The sequence below is a fragment of the Sebastes fasciatus genome, chromosome 2 (assembly GCF_043250625.1).
Source record: "Sebastes fasciatus isolate fSebFas1 chromosome 2, fSebFas1.pri, whole genome shotgun sequence".
NCBI classification, from domain to species: Eukaryota; Metazoa; Chordata; class Actinopteri; order Perciformes; family Sebastidae; genus Sebastes; species Sebastes fasciatus.
The window spans coordinates 18,893,517-18,910,280 of record NC_133796.1 but is presented as its reverse complement, the minus strand read 5'-3'; the positions used below and the strand labels follow the sequence as shown (position 1 = coordinate 18,910,280).

Genomic DNA, 16,764 nt, shown 5'->3' with positions numbered 1-16,764 from the left:
TGAATAATATGTGTAATTTGGTAGAGATGAACAGATAACAGTGAACAGACAGGTGTGGAAAAGTGATTTATTAAAAGCTTTGCACCACACCATCTAACCACAACAGTCTTTTCCTCTAAACCATATATAATATGTACAGTATGTTAAAAGCGTAAAATGTAAACATAAAAATGTAAAGTATGATATTGTACAGTATTTTGTAACTGTTACGCCCCTTATGTCATCAGTAAATTTGATCAATTAAATTGTTTTGGATATCATGTGAGGAACATCACTAGATCCAGACTCTACACTGTGTCTGAGTTTGTCAACAGTTGAAACTTCAGTACTTCCTTCTTGGTCATAATCTCTGTTTCTTCTTCATTACATCTGATTAAATGTCTTGAGTGGGATGATCATGTGGGATGACATTGTCCTGATGTAATGGAATATTTAGGCTTGATGGATCTCTGCTATACATTACCAAGTAAACCTAGAAAAACATGTGACAAGTATAATATGAAGTAATATATAGTATCTTAACTATAAAGTTTGGTCTCATTAACTAACTAATGAAGAAGTAAATTAGGAATTAACTATCTTGTTCCACTCCTGCTCTCTGAAACTGTCAACATTAACCACATCTAAAGAACAAACTGGCTCGAATTCAGTTATTTTAAAGCATCATAATATTGCACAAAATTTCACATCTTTTGTCTTAACTACATTACAGTTTAACTTAAAAACACTGAAAAAAATAAATCATTACAATATCAAGTAATGTAATACTGAACTCAGAGTTGCAACAACAAAAGATTGAGAAGATTTAAAGAAAATGTAAAATGTCCGGATGTAAAGCACAGGCCTCCCATCTGCACAATATTCACATCAGTAACTAAAGTGGTGCAAAGAAGAAAAAGACTTTCTCCAGTCTTTATGGCACAGAGCTGATTATTATCATGATGACTGACACAAGGAAACCAAGATGAGTTCTCATGGTTTTGATGATGAAGAGACCAGATCCATTAAAGGATTCAAAGTCCATTTTTGTCTTCTTGTGTAAGTACAAATAGCATTATGATGTTGCACACATACAAACAAATAATACAGAAATTCAAAAGATGAACTAATTACATGAAAGCCTAAATAGGTAGCAAGGTATTTTGTAAAAATATTATTTAAGAAAGGTGACTGATTATCAAAGTGCTGTTTCTTTTGGTCCTGCTTTAGAGTGCATGCTGCTTTAACCAGTAAGTCAGCAATATGTACTCATATATTTCTGACTAAAGGTCTTTTAGACGTCAGCTTAATGTCCATTGTTGTTATGGCTCCACTTTTGGTTCTAAAGCATATACAGTAACAGGAATGATAAAGAAATTTGGCCTAAACAATTGATTGTTATTCTTTGAAAATAACCTAAATTAGCTGTATGGATATCATTTTCAATAATACATATTTCTGGTGGAAAGAGTCCCATGACCAGTGAATGTATAACAGAAACACTGCAGTATCCGCAGTACCACAGAAACACAGTTCAGTCATCCAGTGGCTTTAACAGTCACACACATGTATTTTCACATTGCGATAGCACCACGTTGATGGTTACTGTACACGCACATTAACACGACTACAGAACAAACACAAACTATTTTAAGTCAATAACACTGTCCGTTTAGCCGAGCAGAGTTTGTGAGTACAGAGTGTATATAGTGTTTATTATTTATCTAAACCAAGTGAGTTAGGATCAATCCGTGAACCATTACACAAACCATTAAATCTAAGAATCTAAGAATTTAAGAACCAGCTCCCAGTGCTAAGTGATCTGAAAAGCTGTTAAACAGAAATATTTCTGTAAGATAACTGTAACTCTGTAAGTCAACACTTTGTACTCAGCACAAATAAGAAAATGCTTTACCACATCAAAAGCTGCATACATTTGAGAACAACTTTCACTTGATAAAGCCATGGTTTTGTATACAATAAGTGTGTGTACATTCTCCTTGTTTTGATCTCAGAAGCATTAATTATTCAGTATTATTCAGCATTTCATTACTTCTGTGTGAGTCCACTGTGATTTGATATCCCTGTATAAAAAGACAGCTTTTTTTATATATATATATGCTAGCCTGTGTTTAAAGGGACTACATCAAAATATATCTGTAAAATGCATTTTTAGACTCTTCGTTCTAATCAAAATATCTGTATACAGTAGATGAATCTATTAATTATACATTTCATTTCAAATAATTTATTTCAAGAGTCTCCGATACCCTGTAAAATGGTTCTTATTGTATATACGTATTAAAATTGATTTATATAAAACACACGATAGTACACATCTGGGGGAATAAGCCACACAGTGAGTTTAAAAGTTTTGTCAGTTTACATCCTGAATGCGAGAGTGATTCACATTTTGGAGCCTTTGTATGAATCAATCCACCCCATGCTCTATTCAACATCTATTGGTATTTAAACTTCAGGGGTTTGAGGCAATAATGGCTTTATTTTGGTCTGGAATCACTCTGAAGTAAGTATTTCTGCTCAGTGTATGTACGTGTGTCTTATCGGGAGCGTGCAGAGAAGCAGCGCATGTACTCAGTGAGCCAGGGGTTGTATTCTGGTTGAACCACCTTCCTGGCCTTGTCCAGATCAGCAGACTCGGCTCTCTGGCGGCGCTCGGCTCTCTGGGTATGGACCTGACGCTCCACCTCCCTCCTGGTCTTGGCACGAAGAGCCGACTCATGGATCTACCGGGGAAATAAACGCCATAATAAACTGACAGTTCCTGTTGACACAGTTCGTCATGAGTAGGTCCACAGAACGGCAGACGGAAAGATTACCTCCGTAGTCGAAGCTACAGGGCCAACGTTGTGTGTCTTCCTGCTCGCCATGTCTGCATCCTTCTCTCCTGAACCGTACAGAGCGAAAGGATGTCTGCTCTCCTCTCCGTCGTCCCTGGGCTGCAGTGTTGGTGCAGGCCTGACCCGGTGGGAGCGCCATGTTTGCTTTGAGGGTTTGGAGGGTTTCCTCTGCTGTGGTTGGGGTCCTCCAGTGTCTCTCTCTGCAAATAGAAAAGACAATCAGGTCAAAGCAGCACCAGAATGCCTGATATTACTGGTAAATTCAAATGAATATACAGTAAGTTCCTTGGAGAAAGATCATCTGCAAGAAACTAAGCAATGCAGAGATAAAACTGCTGACAACATTTATGACTTAATATACAGTGAAGCTGCCCTGCTCACTCTGCTTACACAATTTGATATGATTCTGACTCCATCTGAGGACACATTTGCAATGCTCTGCATCACCAGCTGGTATGGCAACTGCTCCGAGCAGGATCGACGGCGGCTTCAGAGAGTGGTGCGGTTGGCCCAAAGGCTCACAGGTGGAGTGCTGCCTAACTTGGAGGACATATACACCAAGCGATGTATAACCAAGGCAAACAAGATCATTGCTCACCCAGCCTCATCCCAGCCACCCGAGCCATGGCCTCTTCATCAGGAAGCAGTCCAAGAGGAAGCCTGGCTACATCAGCATCAGAGCTAAAACCAACCGCCTCAAAAACAGCTGCTATCCGCAGGCCACCCAGATGTTGAGCTGAGACTCACAACTGACCCTGACCCACTACAGACCCACTACACCCACTAGAGACTCACACCTGACCCTGACCCACTAGAGCCCTGTCTCTATCCATTCATACCCACCTCCTCACCCTCGGTTGCACTGCACACTTACAAGGTTTTTAATTCTATGTATTTACTGTGAAGCGCTCCATAAGTATGTGTGTATTGGGGGAGTGTGTGTGTGTTTGTGTGTGTTTGTGTGTGTGTGTGCATGCGGATGTGTGTATATTCTCTTATATTTATTTTATAATTGTGTATGTATTCCCTACCTCATATTTTATCGAACAATTTGCTATTGTAGCTGCTATATTTATAATGTTTATAATGATTATATTTGACTTCATTATTGTTATTCAACTGATTGATTGATCGATTGTCTATTATACAGGGATGAGAGAGTAACAAACAGGAACAAAGAATCTCTCTGCCATGTGTATGTGATCAATAAACTAAACTTGAACTTGAACTTGAATAACGAATGCACACTAACTATGGATGCGCTTTTCTGCTCTGACTTACCTCTGTCTTGACTGTCCTCTCTCTCCTCCTCTGGTACTCCTCCTGGCTCTCTGGCACCTTCGAGCTGTGCGCCTGAGAGGAGTGAATGTCATCATATGATACAGTAGAGTAACATGCATACATCCCAATGTGTTGTACAGCTATTAAAACACATCTCATTTGTACCATGGACTGCAGACCCTCTCTCCTCCTCCTGAAGGGGCAGCCTGGGAACAGACCCCGCAGCTCTGCTCTGCTGCTGCTGTCTCTCCATCCTCGCCCCCTCACACTCCTCCAGCTCGGCCCGGTCTCTGCTGGTGTCGGCCTGCACCTGGTTCTTCTTACTGGGAGGATAAGGAGGATAAGGAGGAGGAGGAGGAGGATCAGGAGGACTCCTTCCTCCAGAGTCTGAGTCGCTGTCTGGACCGCTCCAGAACCAGGGTTTGTGTGTGTGCTCCAGCAGCCTGCGGGTCAGCCGGTACTTCAGCATCTCCTCGTAACACCTGGTGTACGTCTCCCACTTAGGGTCTTTGAACTTCTTCATGTACTCAGAGCGGATCCTCTTGGTCACCATCTTACACTGAAACACAACAACAAACCGAGAAGATGAAAAACTCAATTTGTTATGGAAAGCTAGCGTTGTTAGACACACATAACAGCTCTGTGAGATATATACTAACGTTAGAACTAAACACTGCGTTATAAGCCTAAATAACGCCCAAGCTACGATGTGTTGAACCTAAGCAGTCCTCTGAGGTTTCGTGTCACCGCCAGACATTTAAAACATCATGAGGAGGCATTTAAAGCCAATGGTAGCTGGAGGAGTGATGAGTCGGTCGAGAACGAGCCGGATCTTTCAGCCGGCTCTTTTAAGTGAACGATGGGAGCCGGTTCCCGTCCGAGAGACGTTTTTTTTTTTGTGTGTATTCTAATTAATTCAAGGCAGAATGATAGGATGATCTTCTCCGCGCCGCGGGCACTCCATGCACTGACTGTGACTGAATGTTGTGTTATTGACGTCCGTGCGACCAATTACTAATTACCGACAAGGATCATACCATTTATATTTTAATAATTTATTTATTTATTGTGTTGTTGAATGTGCTACTTATTTTGTACTGTAATTACCTTGTGCCTTTTCTACCTTTTTTCTTTTCTTAAAGCTGACTCGGTGTAAACTGTTCAGAATTACAATGTACTTAGGTGCAAATGGCAAATAAAACTCTTGAATCTTGAATCTTGAATCAAGCATGGAGGGGCGGGGGTGCGCGGCGCGCTGACGGTCTACAGGTACAGAGCAGGAGGGAGAGGACAAGCCCCCAGGAATTGCGCCGGTCGACAATCCGGACTTTGGTAGGGGCCAAACAGCGGTACTGCAACTTCCGTGTCCGTCACGTGATGACGTTGGGCCCAAAAATACTTTTTCCCATAGACTTACATTGGGAAAGAGACGACTGTAACTCAGCGGATACATTTTTTTGAGGTGAATCAACTCCCCAGTACGAACACTCTAATAGCTCCTTATTTAAAAAATTATGTTTTTAAAGTTGTAAAATGCACTAGTAGCTGAATACAGTTTTTTCCCTTCCTCCGTTCATGTGAATGAGACCCAGACCATTGGGACCCCGTGACAGTCATGTGACCGAGCGGACACTACTGCGCATGTCCCAGTTGCCAAAGATCCGCCAAGATACGGGTACTTTTCCAGACGGAAGTCGAGCCATTTAGGCTTCATGCGCCAATGAGCAACTGCCCCCATGACCGGGGCCCCGCCTCCAACGCTGTCTCCAGTTCTTTTATTACATCCATGGATGATCTTCGCACCACGGGCACTCCACGCACTCCACGCACTGACTGTGACTGAATGTTGTGTTAATGACGTCCGTGTGACCAACCAGGTGATGACAGACAAGGATCATACCATCGAGCAGGGAGGGGCGGTGGTGCACGGCGCGCTGACGGTCTACAGGTACAGAGCAGGAGGAAGAGCAAAAGAGAGAGAGGAGTGCGGTGCGCGAATAGCAGACAAGATGAGTGACAGTCGGAAACGAAGCAGCATGTAAAATTATGGTATTCTGGAAATTATAAGGTTTAGTATAATTATATTGAATAATTTAAGTGATATATGTGCATACATACTAATCATAGGTCAAAACTGCGCTAAATGTGGCTGAATTATAAAAAGGCAGAAGTGGTAAAACGAAGAGCCGTTTGGGAGCCGAAAGAGCCGACTCTTCTTGGTGAGCTGAGCCCAATGAACCGGCTCACTAAAAAGAGCCTGACTTCCCATCACTAAGCTGGAGGCTTCCCCCGGCGACAGAGCCGCCTACTTCCTCCTCTACCCGGGGAGTTACTGGTTAGTTTGCCTCGCTGGGCTCCTGGAGGTGGAGATACAAGTTTAGTTTTGAGGGAAATTACAAACTATGACATCTACGAACCTAATACTATCTGCTCTGTAAACTAAATCAGTATATTATTCCACAATAGTGGCTGAAAATTTGAATTTCCGTTAAAAAACGTCAACAGCAGAAATTGCTTGAACGTGATGACGTAGTGTCATCTCCTCCTCTGATTGGCTCCTGAGATCTGTTGAATATTCCAAATTAAAGGTCAGCCCGTGACGTAATCACTATATGAAAACACTCCACGCTTTATATCTTATTATTGTGTTACAAAATCATGTCAACCTTATTCATTTTATTGGTGAGACGCGATGTTTTTGTATGCAAAAAGCATTAAAATAAGCGTGTATCAAATCGTCGTCTTGAACTGTATCATATAGCCCAAATAACACCATAACAGAATGTCAATATATTGATTAAATGATTAATTGCTCTATATATATTACCACCTCATGACATAAACGTGTGTAGTTATAGATTAATCATATGGTAACATGGAGCACAGATAATCGCCTGTCAGCGCTTGCAGATAACAGACAAAACGTATAAAATCTCCCTGACAATGCGTCCACTCTCATCTATATATATATATATAACAGGCTTGTATAACAAGCAGTATATACATTCAGCACTGTGAGAGGCTAAATGTGCACACAGTAAATATACTCACACTGGGCTCGGATTTCACGGAAGCAGAGCAGGACAGATGGCGTCCACGGTGCTGTAATCACAGGCTGCGTCTCTCTTAGCTCCGCCCGCTGGAGGACGTCTTTAAACAGACAAACACCCGCAACAGGTGGCTCTATACCGGGGCAGGGAGGTCAGGAATGAGGGTCAGGGTGGTTATGAACCGTTTGGGTGATAACGATTTTTTATCAGATGGTAAAAGAGGTTGAAAAGACAATTCGTTTTATTGTATTATTTATTTATTTTTGTATTATTTATTTATTTATTTTTATTGTATTATTTATTTTTATTTTTTATTTTTATTGTATTATTATTTATTTTTATTTTGCACTAACATGACAGGACAGATAATAATGCATACAGTGCAGTTTAGACTAAGCTACTGGAGTTACCCTGCACTATAGTCATTTTTAACAGTCTCTTCTGCACTTTTTAATAGTCGTGTATCACAGCTGTTACCCTGCACTATATTCATTTCTGCCAGTCTCTTCTGCACTATATTCCGTTTTTTAATAGTTTTGTATCACAGTTGTTACCCTGCACTATATTCATTTTTAACAGTCTCTTCTGCACTATATATACTTTTTTAATAGTCCTGTATCACAGCTGTTACCCTGCACTATATTCAGTTTTAACAGTTTTCTTCATCTCCTTGTATTTTTATATCTGGTATATTTTTTTATACTTTGTACTTTGCATTACTAACTTTTTTACTGCCTTTTTACTAACATGTTTTGCATTATGGAGCTGTGATGCTGGAAACTTGAATTTCCCTCGGGATCAATAAGGTTACGATCTATCTATCTATCTATCTATCTATCTATCTATCTATCTATCTATCTATCTATCTATCTATCTATCTATCTAAATATCTACCTAACCATATAATGGTTGTCCGTGTTTGCAATTAGGTACATTCTTGTAATGTAATTTGCAATGTGCAATACTCTTGGCACTTTATTCTAATTATTCCTTTATTCTTTTATCTCGTCTTGTTTTTTTATTCTTGTATTTATTGTTTTTATTGCAAATATTTTTATTTTTGTACTTTTATTGATCTTGCACCTCCCCATATGCCACCTATACTCTGTTCCCTCTGTCATTGATGATTGTGCAGTATGAATGTGTATATGTCTCGGTGGACTGCAGAAACTGAATTGCCCTTCGGGGATAAATAAAGTTATCTGTATCTGTATCTGTATTTAGACACTATGCACAGATTCGACAGCTTAATTGAGTGTTGTTGAATTGGCTAGACAGCTGCTCTATAATGACTCCAAATAAGTAGATACCCCCCATACACAGCTAACCTCAGTTTTTATGCACCAAATATTTGGAACAAGCTCCCAGAAAACTGCAGGACCAGCTCCAACTCTGAGTTCTTTTAAATCAAAGCTTAAAACGTTCCTGTTTGCTGCTGCATTTCATTAAACCAGATAATGATCTTATACTGCACTAGAGCTTTTACTCTTGTGTGTTATACTCTATTTAAGCTTCTATCCTAGCTTTTATTTTTAGCTTGTTTTTATTTTCTAATCTTTAATGTTTTTATAACTGTTTTAATTATATCTTGATGTTCTTTTGCACTTTGTCACAATGTTCTTGAATGTTTATGTAAAGCACTTTGAATTGTCCTGTTGCTGAAATGTGCTATATAAATAAAGCTGCCTTGCCTTGCCTTACCTGTAGTCGAGAAGTTGAGAAATTAAGAATGTGGGTGTCAAAGAAAAAGCAGGAGGGGTGTCTTATTATAGGCTACATAATGAAAGGTCAATGATGTGGGCTCAGGGTGGCCCATGCAGCAGCTCACTCCATTGTGCTTTATGACCAGACATCACACACCCAGTTAACCTGCTGAGCTTCTATGCATATAAGGTAGGGCTGCATGTGGAGATGCCCTACCTACGGGGTCTGCTTTTGCCTAAAGATGGTCTGTGGCTGTGCGTATATAGGGACGTGCAGGTCAGGCAGCTCAACTGGATTCAGAGCCTGGTGTCAGGTGTCCCATGCTACTGATCCTCTGGTCTAAAGAGGAGCTGCTGCTTCTGCTGCTGCTGCTGCACAGGCACATTCCTGGCAAGTCAAACTCCGACTGTCGGAGCTCTGCAGGCGTCACCTTTCACTACCTCTGTCACCCAGTAGCCTCCATACCAGCAGTGGCACTCCCTCCTTCTCACCCATTCAATATGATCCAGGGGGCCTTGCCAACACCTCCCATCGACCTCTATGAACTCCCCCTGGCAGCTGATCAGCTGGTTGGTTTATGGGTCAGTGTGTGTCATATAGTAGGTGCTTAATTGATGAGTCAATTAAGCCTTTCCTGGGCTTATGATTTTGGTTAATTCTCCCAATCTCCCCTAAATTCTTTGCTGGGATTCCTTAATATTGAATTTTAAGATTATTTTTCGAAGGTAAATTGATTTTTTGAATGGTACCCTTATGTTAGAAATAGATAGATAGATAGATAGATAGATAGATAGTAACTTTATCGTCCACATTCCAGTATTTCTATTTTAATTTTTCCCCAAAGCTTTTGTTTTTCACCCATCTCCCACTATACCCTCCCTCTAATAGAAAAACAAGGCCAGGGTCAAAAATGCCAAATAATGGACTTTAATAAATTATCAATATGTATATACACTTACATTCACATGTGTTGGGCAACATGTTGTTGTTATATATTTTTTTATTAAAGGTTTTTCGGTGGATGCATGGTTCAGTGGTGGATTTTCACAGCTGTTTCTCCGTGCAACACAGACAACAAACAGCTACAAGATATGCACATTTTAAAAGAATAGAACAATGCATATGACTGTCAACAGCGCAGACAGACAGTCCATTGAGAGCAGAGTGTTGCTGTGCTGCAGAGGTTGATCCTCCTTGTTGCTTGATCTCCTGATGACTGGTGGTGTAGATGATGGAGAAACTGGAGTCGAGGTTGTAGGATTTAGAAGCACTTCCTGTGGACAATGCTGGGACCTGCCTCGTCGTACTCCTGCTTTGAGATCCACATCTGCTGGAAGGTGGACAGGGAAGCCAGGATGGAGCCACCGATCCAGACGGAGTACTTCCTCTCTGGGGGGGCAATGATCTGGAGGAGAGAGAGAGGAAATGGATCAATAAAGTGCCAGTGCCTTCATATTCAGTATAGATTCATGTGCGTAATTATCAATGTGTGCGTAAAATATCCCAATTTGGGGATAAATTGAAATGTTATTATATTTTGTATTAATAATCTGAATCTGTAAAGTAACTAAAGTTGTCAGATAAATGTAGTGAAGTAAAAAAGTCTAATATTTCGTAAAATATTCCAATTTGTGGATAAATGTAAATGTTTTTTGTTGTCATATGTACCTTGATCTTCATGGTGCTGGGAGCCAGAGCAGTGATCTCCTTCTGCATCCTGTCAGCGATACCAGGGTACATGGTGGTACCACCGGAGAGCACATTGTTGGCGTACAGATCCTTACGGATGTCAATGTCGCACTTCATGATGCTGTTGTAGGCAGTCTCATGAATACCAGCAGACTCCATACCTGGTCAGGTGAGAGGGACAAGTGTTAAGATGAGGGGGAGTTGTATCTTTAGCTTGACATAATATCTCTAGTGCTGCTCGTAATGAGATCAAATGGAGGATAAAAATGACGTACCAATGAAAGAAGGCTGGAAGAGAGTCTCAGGGCAACGGAACCTCTCGTTACCGATGGTGATGACCTGACCGTCGGGAAGCTCGTAGCTCTTCTCCAGAGAGGAGGAAGAGGCTGCGGTGGCCATCTCGTTCTCAAAGTCCAGAGCCACATAGCACAGCTTCTCCTTGATGTCGCGCACGATCTCACGCTCAGCTGTGGGGGGACAAGTTCATGAGATTTAGTCCAGAGTGACAAACAGCTGGAGAGACCACAGACAGACACAGTGTGCGTAATGGCACATTAACTATGGGCTGAACTACGAAAGTTAGAAATACGTCTGAGGCTGAAACAATGTTTGCTTTCCTTAAACACATCCCACTTTCACTGTGTCTGTTTATACATGTTAATAATCTAAAATACTGTCAAGTATGAGTTAGATAAGTTGAGTTGCTATGTATTGTCACTGAATGTGAATACATTTATCTGTGCAATATATCCTTGATGCAATATACACCTCAAGTGCAACTTTGTTTACATTTTATTTATTACATCTACCCTACCTATTTTACAAGTGCAATTACCTCTGTTTACATTACATCTATTTTTTATATTTTATACTTCTAGTGTAACACTTCTGTTTATATGTATTTATTACATCTACTTTACCTGTTTTTATTTGCTTTATAACTGTGTGTGTTTTTACCTGTTATATGTTTTATCTGCCTCGTTTAGTCTTGTCAAGTATTTGTTTTAAAGCACTGACCAGAAGTGGCAACTGTGAATCTCGTTGTATTTAATACGATGACAATAAAGCTTTCTATTCTATTCTATTCTATTCTATTGCAAACTGTTCCAAAACTGCTGGTAAAATAAAATATGACGTTATGATAATAATTTAGATTCTACTTTATGATTATGTAAAAGCTGGTCTTTATAGGTGGATGGTTTGCTTCTTTGTTATTCATTCTATTCCATTCTATTCTATTCTATTCCATTCTATTCTATTCTATTCTATGTAGGCTGAGTTCCTCACCGGTGGTCACGAAGGAGTAACCGCGCTCAGTCAGGATCTTCATCAGGTAGTCGGTAAGATCGCGACCAGCCAAGTCCAGACGCATGATGGCGTGAGGCAGAGCATAACCCTCATAGACTGGGACGTTGTGGGTCACACCATCACCAGCATCCAGCACAATACCTGGAGAGAGGCAAATGAGAGGGTTTAGTAAAGTCCAGGCGACGAAACAGACCCTCAAACATTTACGTTTTGTGAGTAAAAGTGTGGCTAAAGTGGGTGATTGAATGAGGATTTACAAATAATCACTGCATGTGTACACTGTAAACAATTGCTGTTAATTTACAGCAGTATTTCAACAGTATTAACCTGTTATTGCTAAAAAGAGTGCTTTACTGTTAATACAAAAGAAAACCTGTTAAATTACGCTCACAGGCCGTTTTTTAACTGAACTATAATGCATTCTTAAAAAACAGCACTTTTCTGACACTTTTACTACAAATAAGATAATGTAAAAGAAAGGTGGAGAAACAGCTATATAATGTATCTTTAAACAGTAAATTAACTAAAAAATACTGTGAAATTAATTAAAAAAAAACAGTTCAAACTGTATTTTTCATTAACAGTACAAAGCTGTAAATTTCAGCGACAGTATAATAATGCTAATTTTACAGTAACATAAAGGCAACCCTGCTGCCAGTTCTTTACTGTTATTTTACTGGGAAATTCTTAACAGTGTATGTGACAAAGGCCATAAAAGAGCATCAACAGTCCCAGAAAGGCTGTCCGACTGTGCGTAAAAGCTGTGCGTAACATGAGCACCCTGTGGAATTGGCGCATTAATGGCTCATTAATGTGTTGCAATTGTTATATAATATTATCAGCTACATTAGTCAATTACATTGTAGTCAATGTAAAGGTGTCTGCCTCTTGGTATTATGTATGTTTAGGAAGCTGCTTCTCTGTATGAGGAGCAGCAGCTGTTTGTTGCTGTCAGTCTCACCGGTGGTACGGCCGGAAGCGTACAGGGACAGGACAGCCTGGATGGCCACATACATGGCTGGGACGTTGAAGGTCTCAAACATGATCTGGGTCATCTTCTCCCTGTTGGCCTTGGGGTTGAGTGGGGCTTCAGTGAGCAGGGTGGGGTGCTCCTCGGGTGCCACTCTCAGCTCGTTGTAGAAGGTGTGATGCCAGATCTTCTCCATGTCATCCCAATTGGTGATGATACCGTGCTCGATGGGGTACTTCAGAGTCAGGATACCTCTCTTGCTCTGAGCCTCGTCTCCTACGTAGGAGTCCTTCTGACCCATACCGACCATGACACCCTGAAGAGAGAAACATAATGGAAAGGTTACGTCAAATAATCCAAACAGAGGTATATGACCTTCTTCTGGATAGATTAAAGTCTTTACAGTGTGATGCAAAAGGCATGTTGACCACTGTGTGAACGTGCCAAATAACAGCACAGACACAGACAGACGGAGAGCAATTGTGTGACTGTCAGTTCATCTGTTCATCTAATTTAGTCTCAGTGAGTCAAAGGCGACATTGCTGGTGGTAAAAGGAGCCAAATGTACATGATGGCTCAAGATACACCACGCTGTTATTGCCTAATATTATCTAACTGTACCACACAACTAAATTCTAACACTAAAATATTAAAATTAACAGTTAAATGTTTTTCACTCCAGTAGGAGTCTTCCGTTAAAAAAGAGTACAACTGCCTGAAAGAATGGACAACTTATATCCTCCTGAGACCCAGCCCATTGACATGTGTCCTCTGTAGTGGACATTTTGTCCACATGCATATCCTCTTACTCTTTTGATTTACTCTATCAACCCCTGGTGTATTGTAAAGAGGACATCCTATAGGCTTTCCAGTGATATGGCACGTGTTTTTTTTTTTTTTTATCATCATTTTTACATATTACTCTACAGCCATAATCTGTTCATTTTTTTTAACTTTTCACACTGAAATCGTCCTGTAGTCCACTATAGTAGACAATAAAAAAATAAAGTTTAACAAGCCTAAATTGTTAAGATTTTCGTTTTAACCCTAAATAGAAAGGAAATTAAAAAAAAAAGTAATTGGAAGACACTTTTTTTTAACTCGGTTCCCAGGAGGATATATTTTTTGTAAAATATATTCTAACCCAAACTAGATTTCACTGAGGTGTAATTATTACAGTGATTATTTTGTTCATAACCAGCAGTCACTAGGCCTATACTTCCAGTTATATATATCTCCTATGTTCCTCTGGTGTTTACCTGGTGACGAGGGCGGCCGACGATGGAGGGGAAGACGGCCCTGGGGGCATCGTCTCCGGCGAAGCCAGCCTTTACAAGACCGGAGCCGTTGTCGCACACAAGGGCGGTAGTTTCCTCGTCGTCACACATGATTGTTTCTGTCAGAGAGGAGGAGGAGAACAGGTGTTCAGCACATGGAGAGACATACTGTGTGAGAGAGAAATGACTGAAACTTTGATCCACCCCCCTTTTGTTTCCTGCAAGCTCACACCAGGTGTCTTAATTGTAAATATTCTAAAAAAACAATTTACTGGAAAATAGTTGTAACATTTACTGGAGCAATAATTTACTGGAAAATAGTTGTAACATTTACTGGAGCAATAATTTACTGGAAAATAGTTGTAACATTTACTGGAGCATGGACATGATCAGGACCATGGCTTGTATCCATGGCGCTCTGTGCGTAATGACACCAGGCCATTACGCATGGCGTATAAACCAATAAAATCACATTACAAATGAACAATATGGAACTACACAACTGTTTCCTTTAGATATGTATCCCTTAAGTTATTCTAAATGTCCCTTAAGCAAAACCAAAGGTCTAAGATGCTTAGGTAAATCTAGAAAACATCCTCTCTGTCTCATTATCACCTTTCTCAGGTAAACTATCCTGGCTTTTTAATTGGTCTGAAGGCGCCTTGAATTACGCTTGCTGCATCAGCACCAGTTATACATATAAAGATGCTGAAGTCAGCCAGTCTACTTTATCTATCAATTTATCTATCCAAAATTCCCAGAGCTGATAGTTCAGATAAGAGCTTCTCCTGTCCAGCACTGTATTTCTATGATAACCTCTCAGCCTACTACTATTTACAAATCTTTATCTTCTCCTCCAGCACTGTATTTCTATGATAACCTCTCAGCCTACTATTATTTACAAATCTTTATCTTCTCCTCCAGCATCAGCAACTTCTCCTACAGACTATCCTATCCTCCGGTGGAGTTGCCCATGTTGCCTCCAGTAGTATCTGGTCCCTGGGAGTCCTGTCTAACATGCTGCTCCAGTAGATCCCCCATAGTGTTGTCCTGGTTAAAGGCCTAGAGTCTGGTGTCCCAACCCTGGATGAGTGGCTTCAGGAGTCCCAGCAAAGGTCTTACCTTAGGGAGTGTGTCTGCGGCTTTGAGAGAGAAAGACCCAACCAATGATGTTGCTGAACCAGCTACAATCCTCTCTGCAGCCTGTCCAGCTTATATACCCGACCTCCACCAGCCTCCACCATTCACAAACCCTCAGCACTGGCCCCCATCCCAGCCCTGGGCCATATTAGGATGCTGACAGGCTGAGGGTGCAGGGTGGGCGTGTGATGGGGTGCAGCAGCATGAAGGAGGCGCGCCTCATGGAGGGAGTAAAGGAAGGAGGGATCTCCATCCATCCATCAGGTTGGAGGACACTGACGCTGCGCGCTCCCGAGACCAGGAGGAGAGAGCGCGCGCCATATATGGCACTGTCGCTTTGACCTCCCATCGAGCCTCGCGGACCCACCTCGAGGGCCGTATAAGGAGCGCGCGGTTCAGTGGGGGGTTTTCTACGGGGAGACGCCAGTTGCTACCAACCAGGGTTATAGATTTGCTGCTAGTAGGCCTCATCCAGCCTTAAAATGGGAAAATGCTGCCCTCATCTGAACACATTTAGACCACAGAGAGAGAGAGAGAGAGAGAGGAACCCAAAACTACAGACTGACAGACAGACAGGTCAACCAGGAACAGCTCTGCAGCCTCAAAGAGACAATTAAGAGTCCAATTCACATTATGGTGATTAATGCAAGATATCAATACATTTGAAATAAGATCAAGATGAACATTTGGTGTGTAAACAGTTAAATATGTGCATTCATAAAGTATTTCCTTTTATAATTGTAATGTAAATGAAATTGTAATGTAAATGTAATATAACTTATTATTTTAATGGAGCTTCCCAGCAAAAAGTATTTCACACGTTTGTACCTGTATAACCCGCGTGACAATAACCATCTTAAATCTTGAATCTTGAATCTTCATCATTCCAGTCATGACATTTCAGTAATAACTTTTTTAGTCTGTGTTTGTAATTGATTGCATTAAATGCTGATTAACTCCAGGTTGCATAAAGTTGAGGAGCAGAAAACTAAAGACCTTTTTTTTGCGTCCTTTACATTGTAAGTGTATTTGTCCCCATGATTGTTATGATAAACACCAAAGATAATTGGTGAGTGTGCAGATCTGGTTCTTCTACAATAAGAGTTTGCAAACTGGAATCCCTTTCCTTAATCATGCAACAACTTGCACACCCAATAGAAGACTTTTAACAATTGGTTTAATTAAAACTGTCAGACATCATTGCAGACCACGTGGTCTGACAGAGTGTGATTGAATAAATAAGGAGATAGAGAACCATGCAGTGAAAGGGCCAACAGCTGAAACCTTATCTGCAGGGGCTACTCTGCCCTGTCACTGGAGCAGTTGGATTAATTATAACTCTATTGGAGGAGGGGGAGCTAGTGCACGTGTGCATGTGTGAATATGTGTGTGCATGTGGGAGTAAGAACTTGAGTGTGTGTACATGTATGTTTGTGTGTGTTGTGGCAAGGAGACACCAGACGGAGTGGAAGAGGAGGTGCCAAGGAGGTTAAAATAAACTCAAA

General features: G+C 40.9%; 2 protein-coding genes across 2 annotated transcripts; both read right to left on the bottom strand.

The window, feature by feature from the left end:
• Positions 1–53: 53 nt before the first annotated feature.
• ccsapb (centriole, cilia and spindle-associated protein b) lies at positions 54–7,303 on the bottom strand. The gene is made up of 5 exons (XM_074612756.1): positions 7,173–7,303; positions 4,287–4,680; positions 4,122–4,193; positions 2,820–3,040; positions 54–2,726 (listed from the first exon to the last, which is right to left on the bottom strand). Exons 2-5 carry the CDS (start codon positions 4,672–4,674, stop codon positions 2,541–2,543), a joined length of 867 nt encoding a protein of 288 aa, XP_074468857.1. The 5' UTR covers positions 4,675–4,680; positions 7,173–7,303; the 3' UTR covers positions 54–2,540.
• Positions 7,304–9,786: 2,483 nt separating this feature from the next.
• acta1b (actin alpha 1, skeletal muscle b) lies at positions 9,787–15,454 on the bottom strand. The gene is made up of 7 exons (XM_074612744.1): positions 15,242–15,454; positions 14,102–14,238; positions 12,834–13,158; positions 11,852–12,013; positions 10,840–11,031; positions 10,544–10,725; positions 9,787–10,280 (listed from the first exon to the last, which is right to left on the bottom strand). Exons 2-7 carry the CDS (start codon positions 14,228–14,230, stop codon positions 10,137–10,139), a joined length of 1,134 nt encoding a protein of 377 aa, XP_074468845.1. The 5' UTR covers positions 14,231–14,238; positions 15,242–15,454; the 3' UTR covers positions 9,787–10,136.
• Between the last annotated feature and the right edge of the window lie 1,310 nt (positions 15,455–16,764).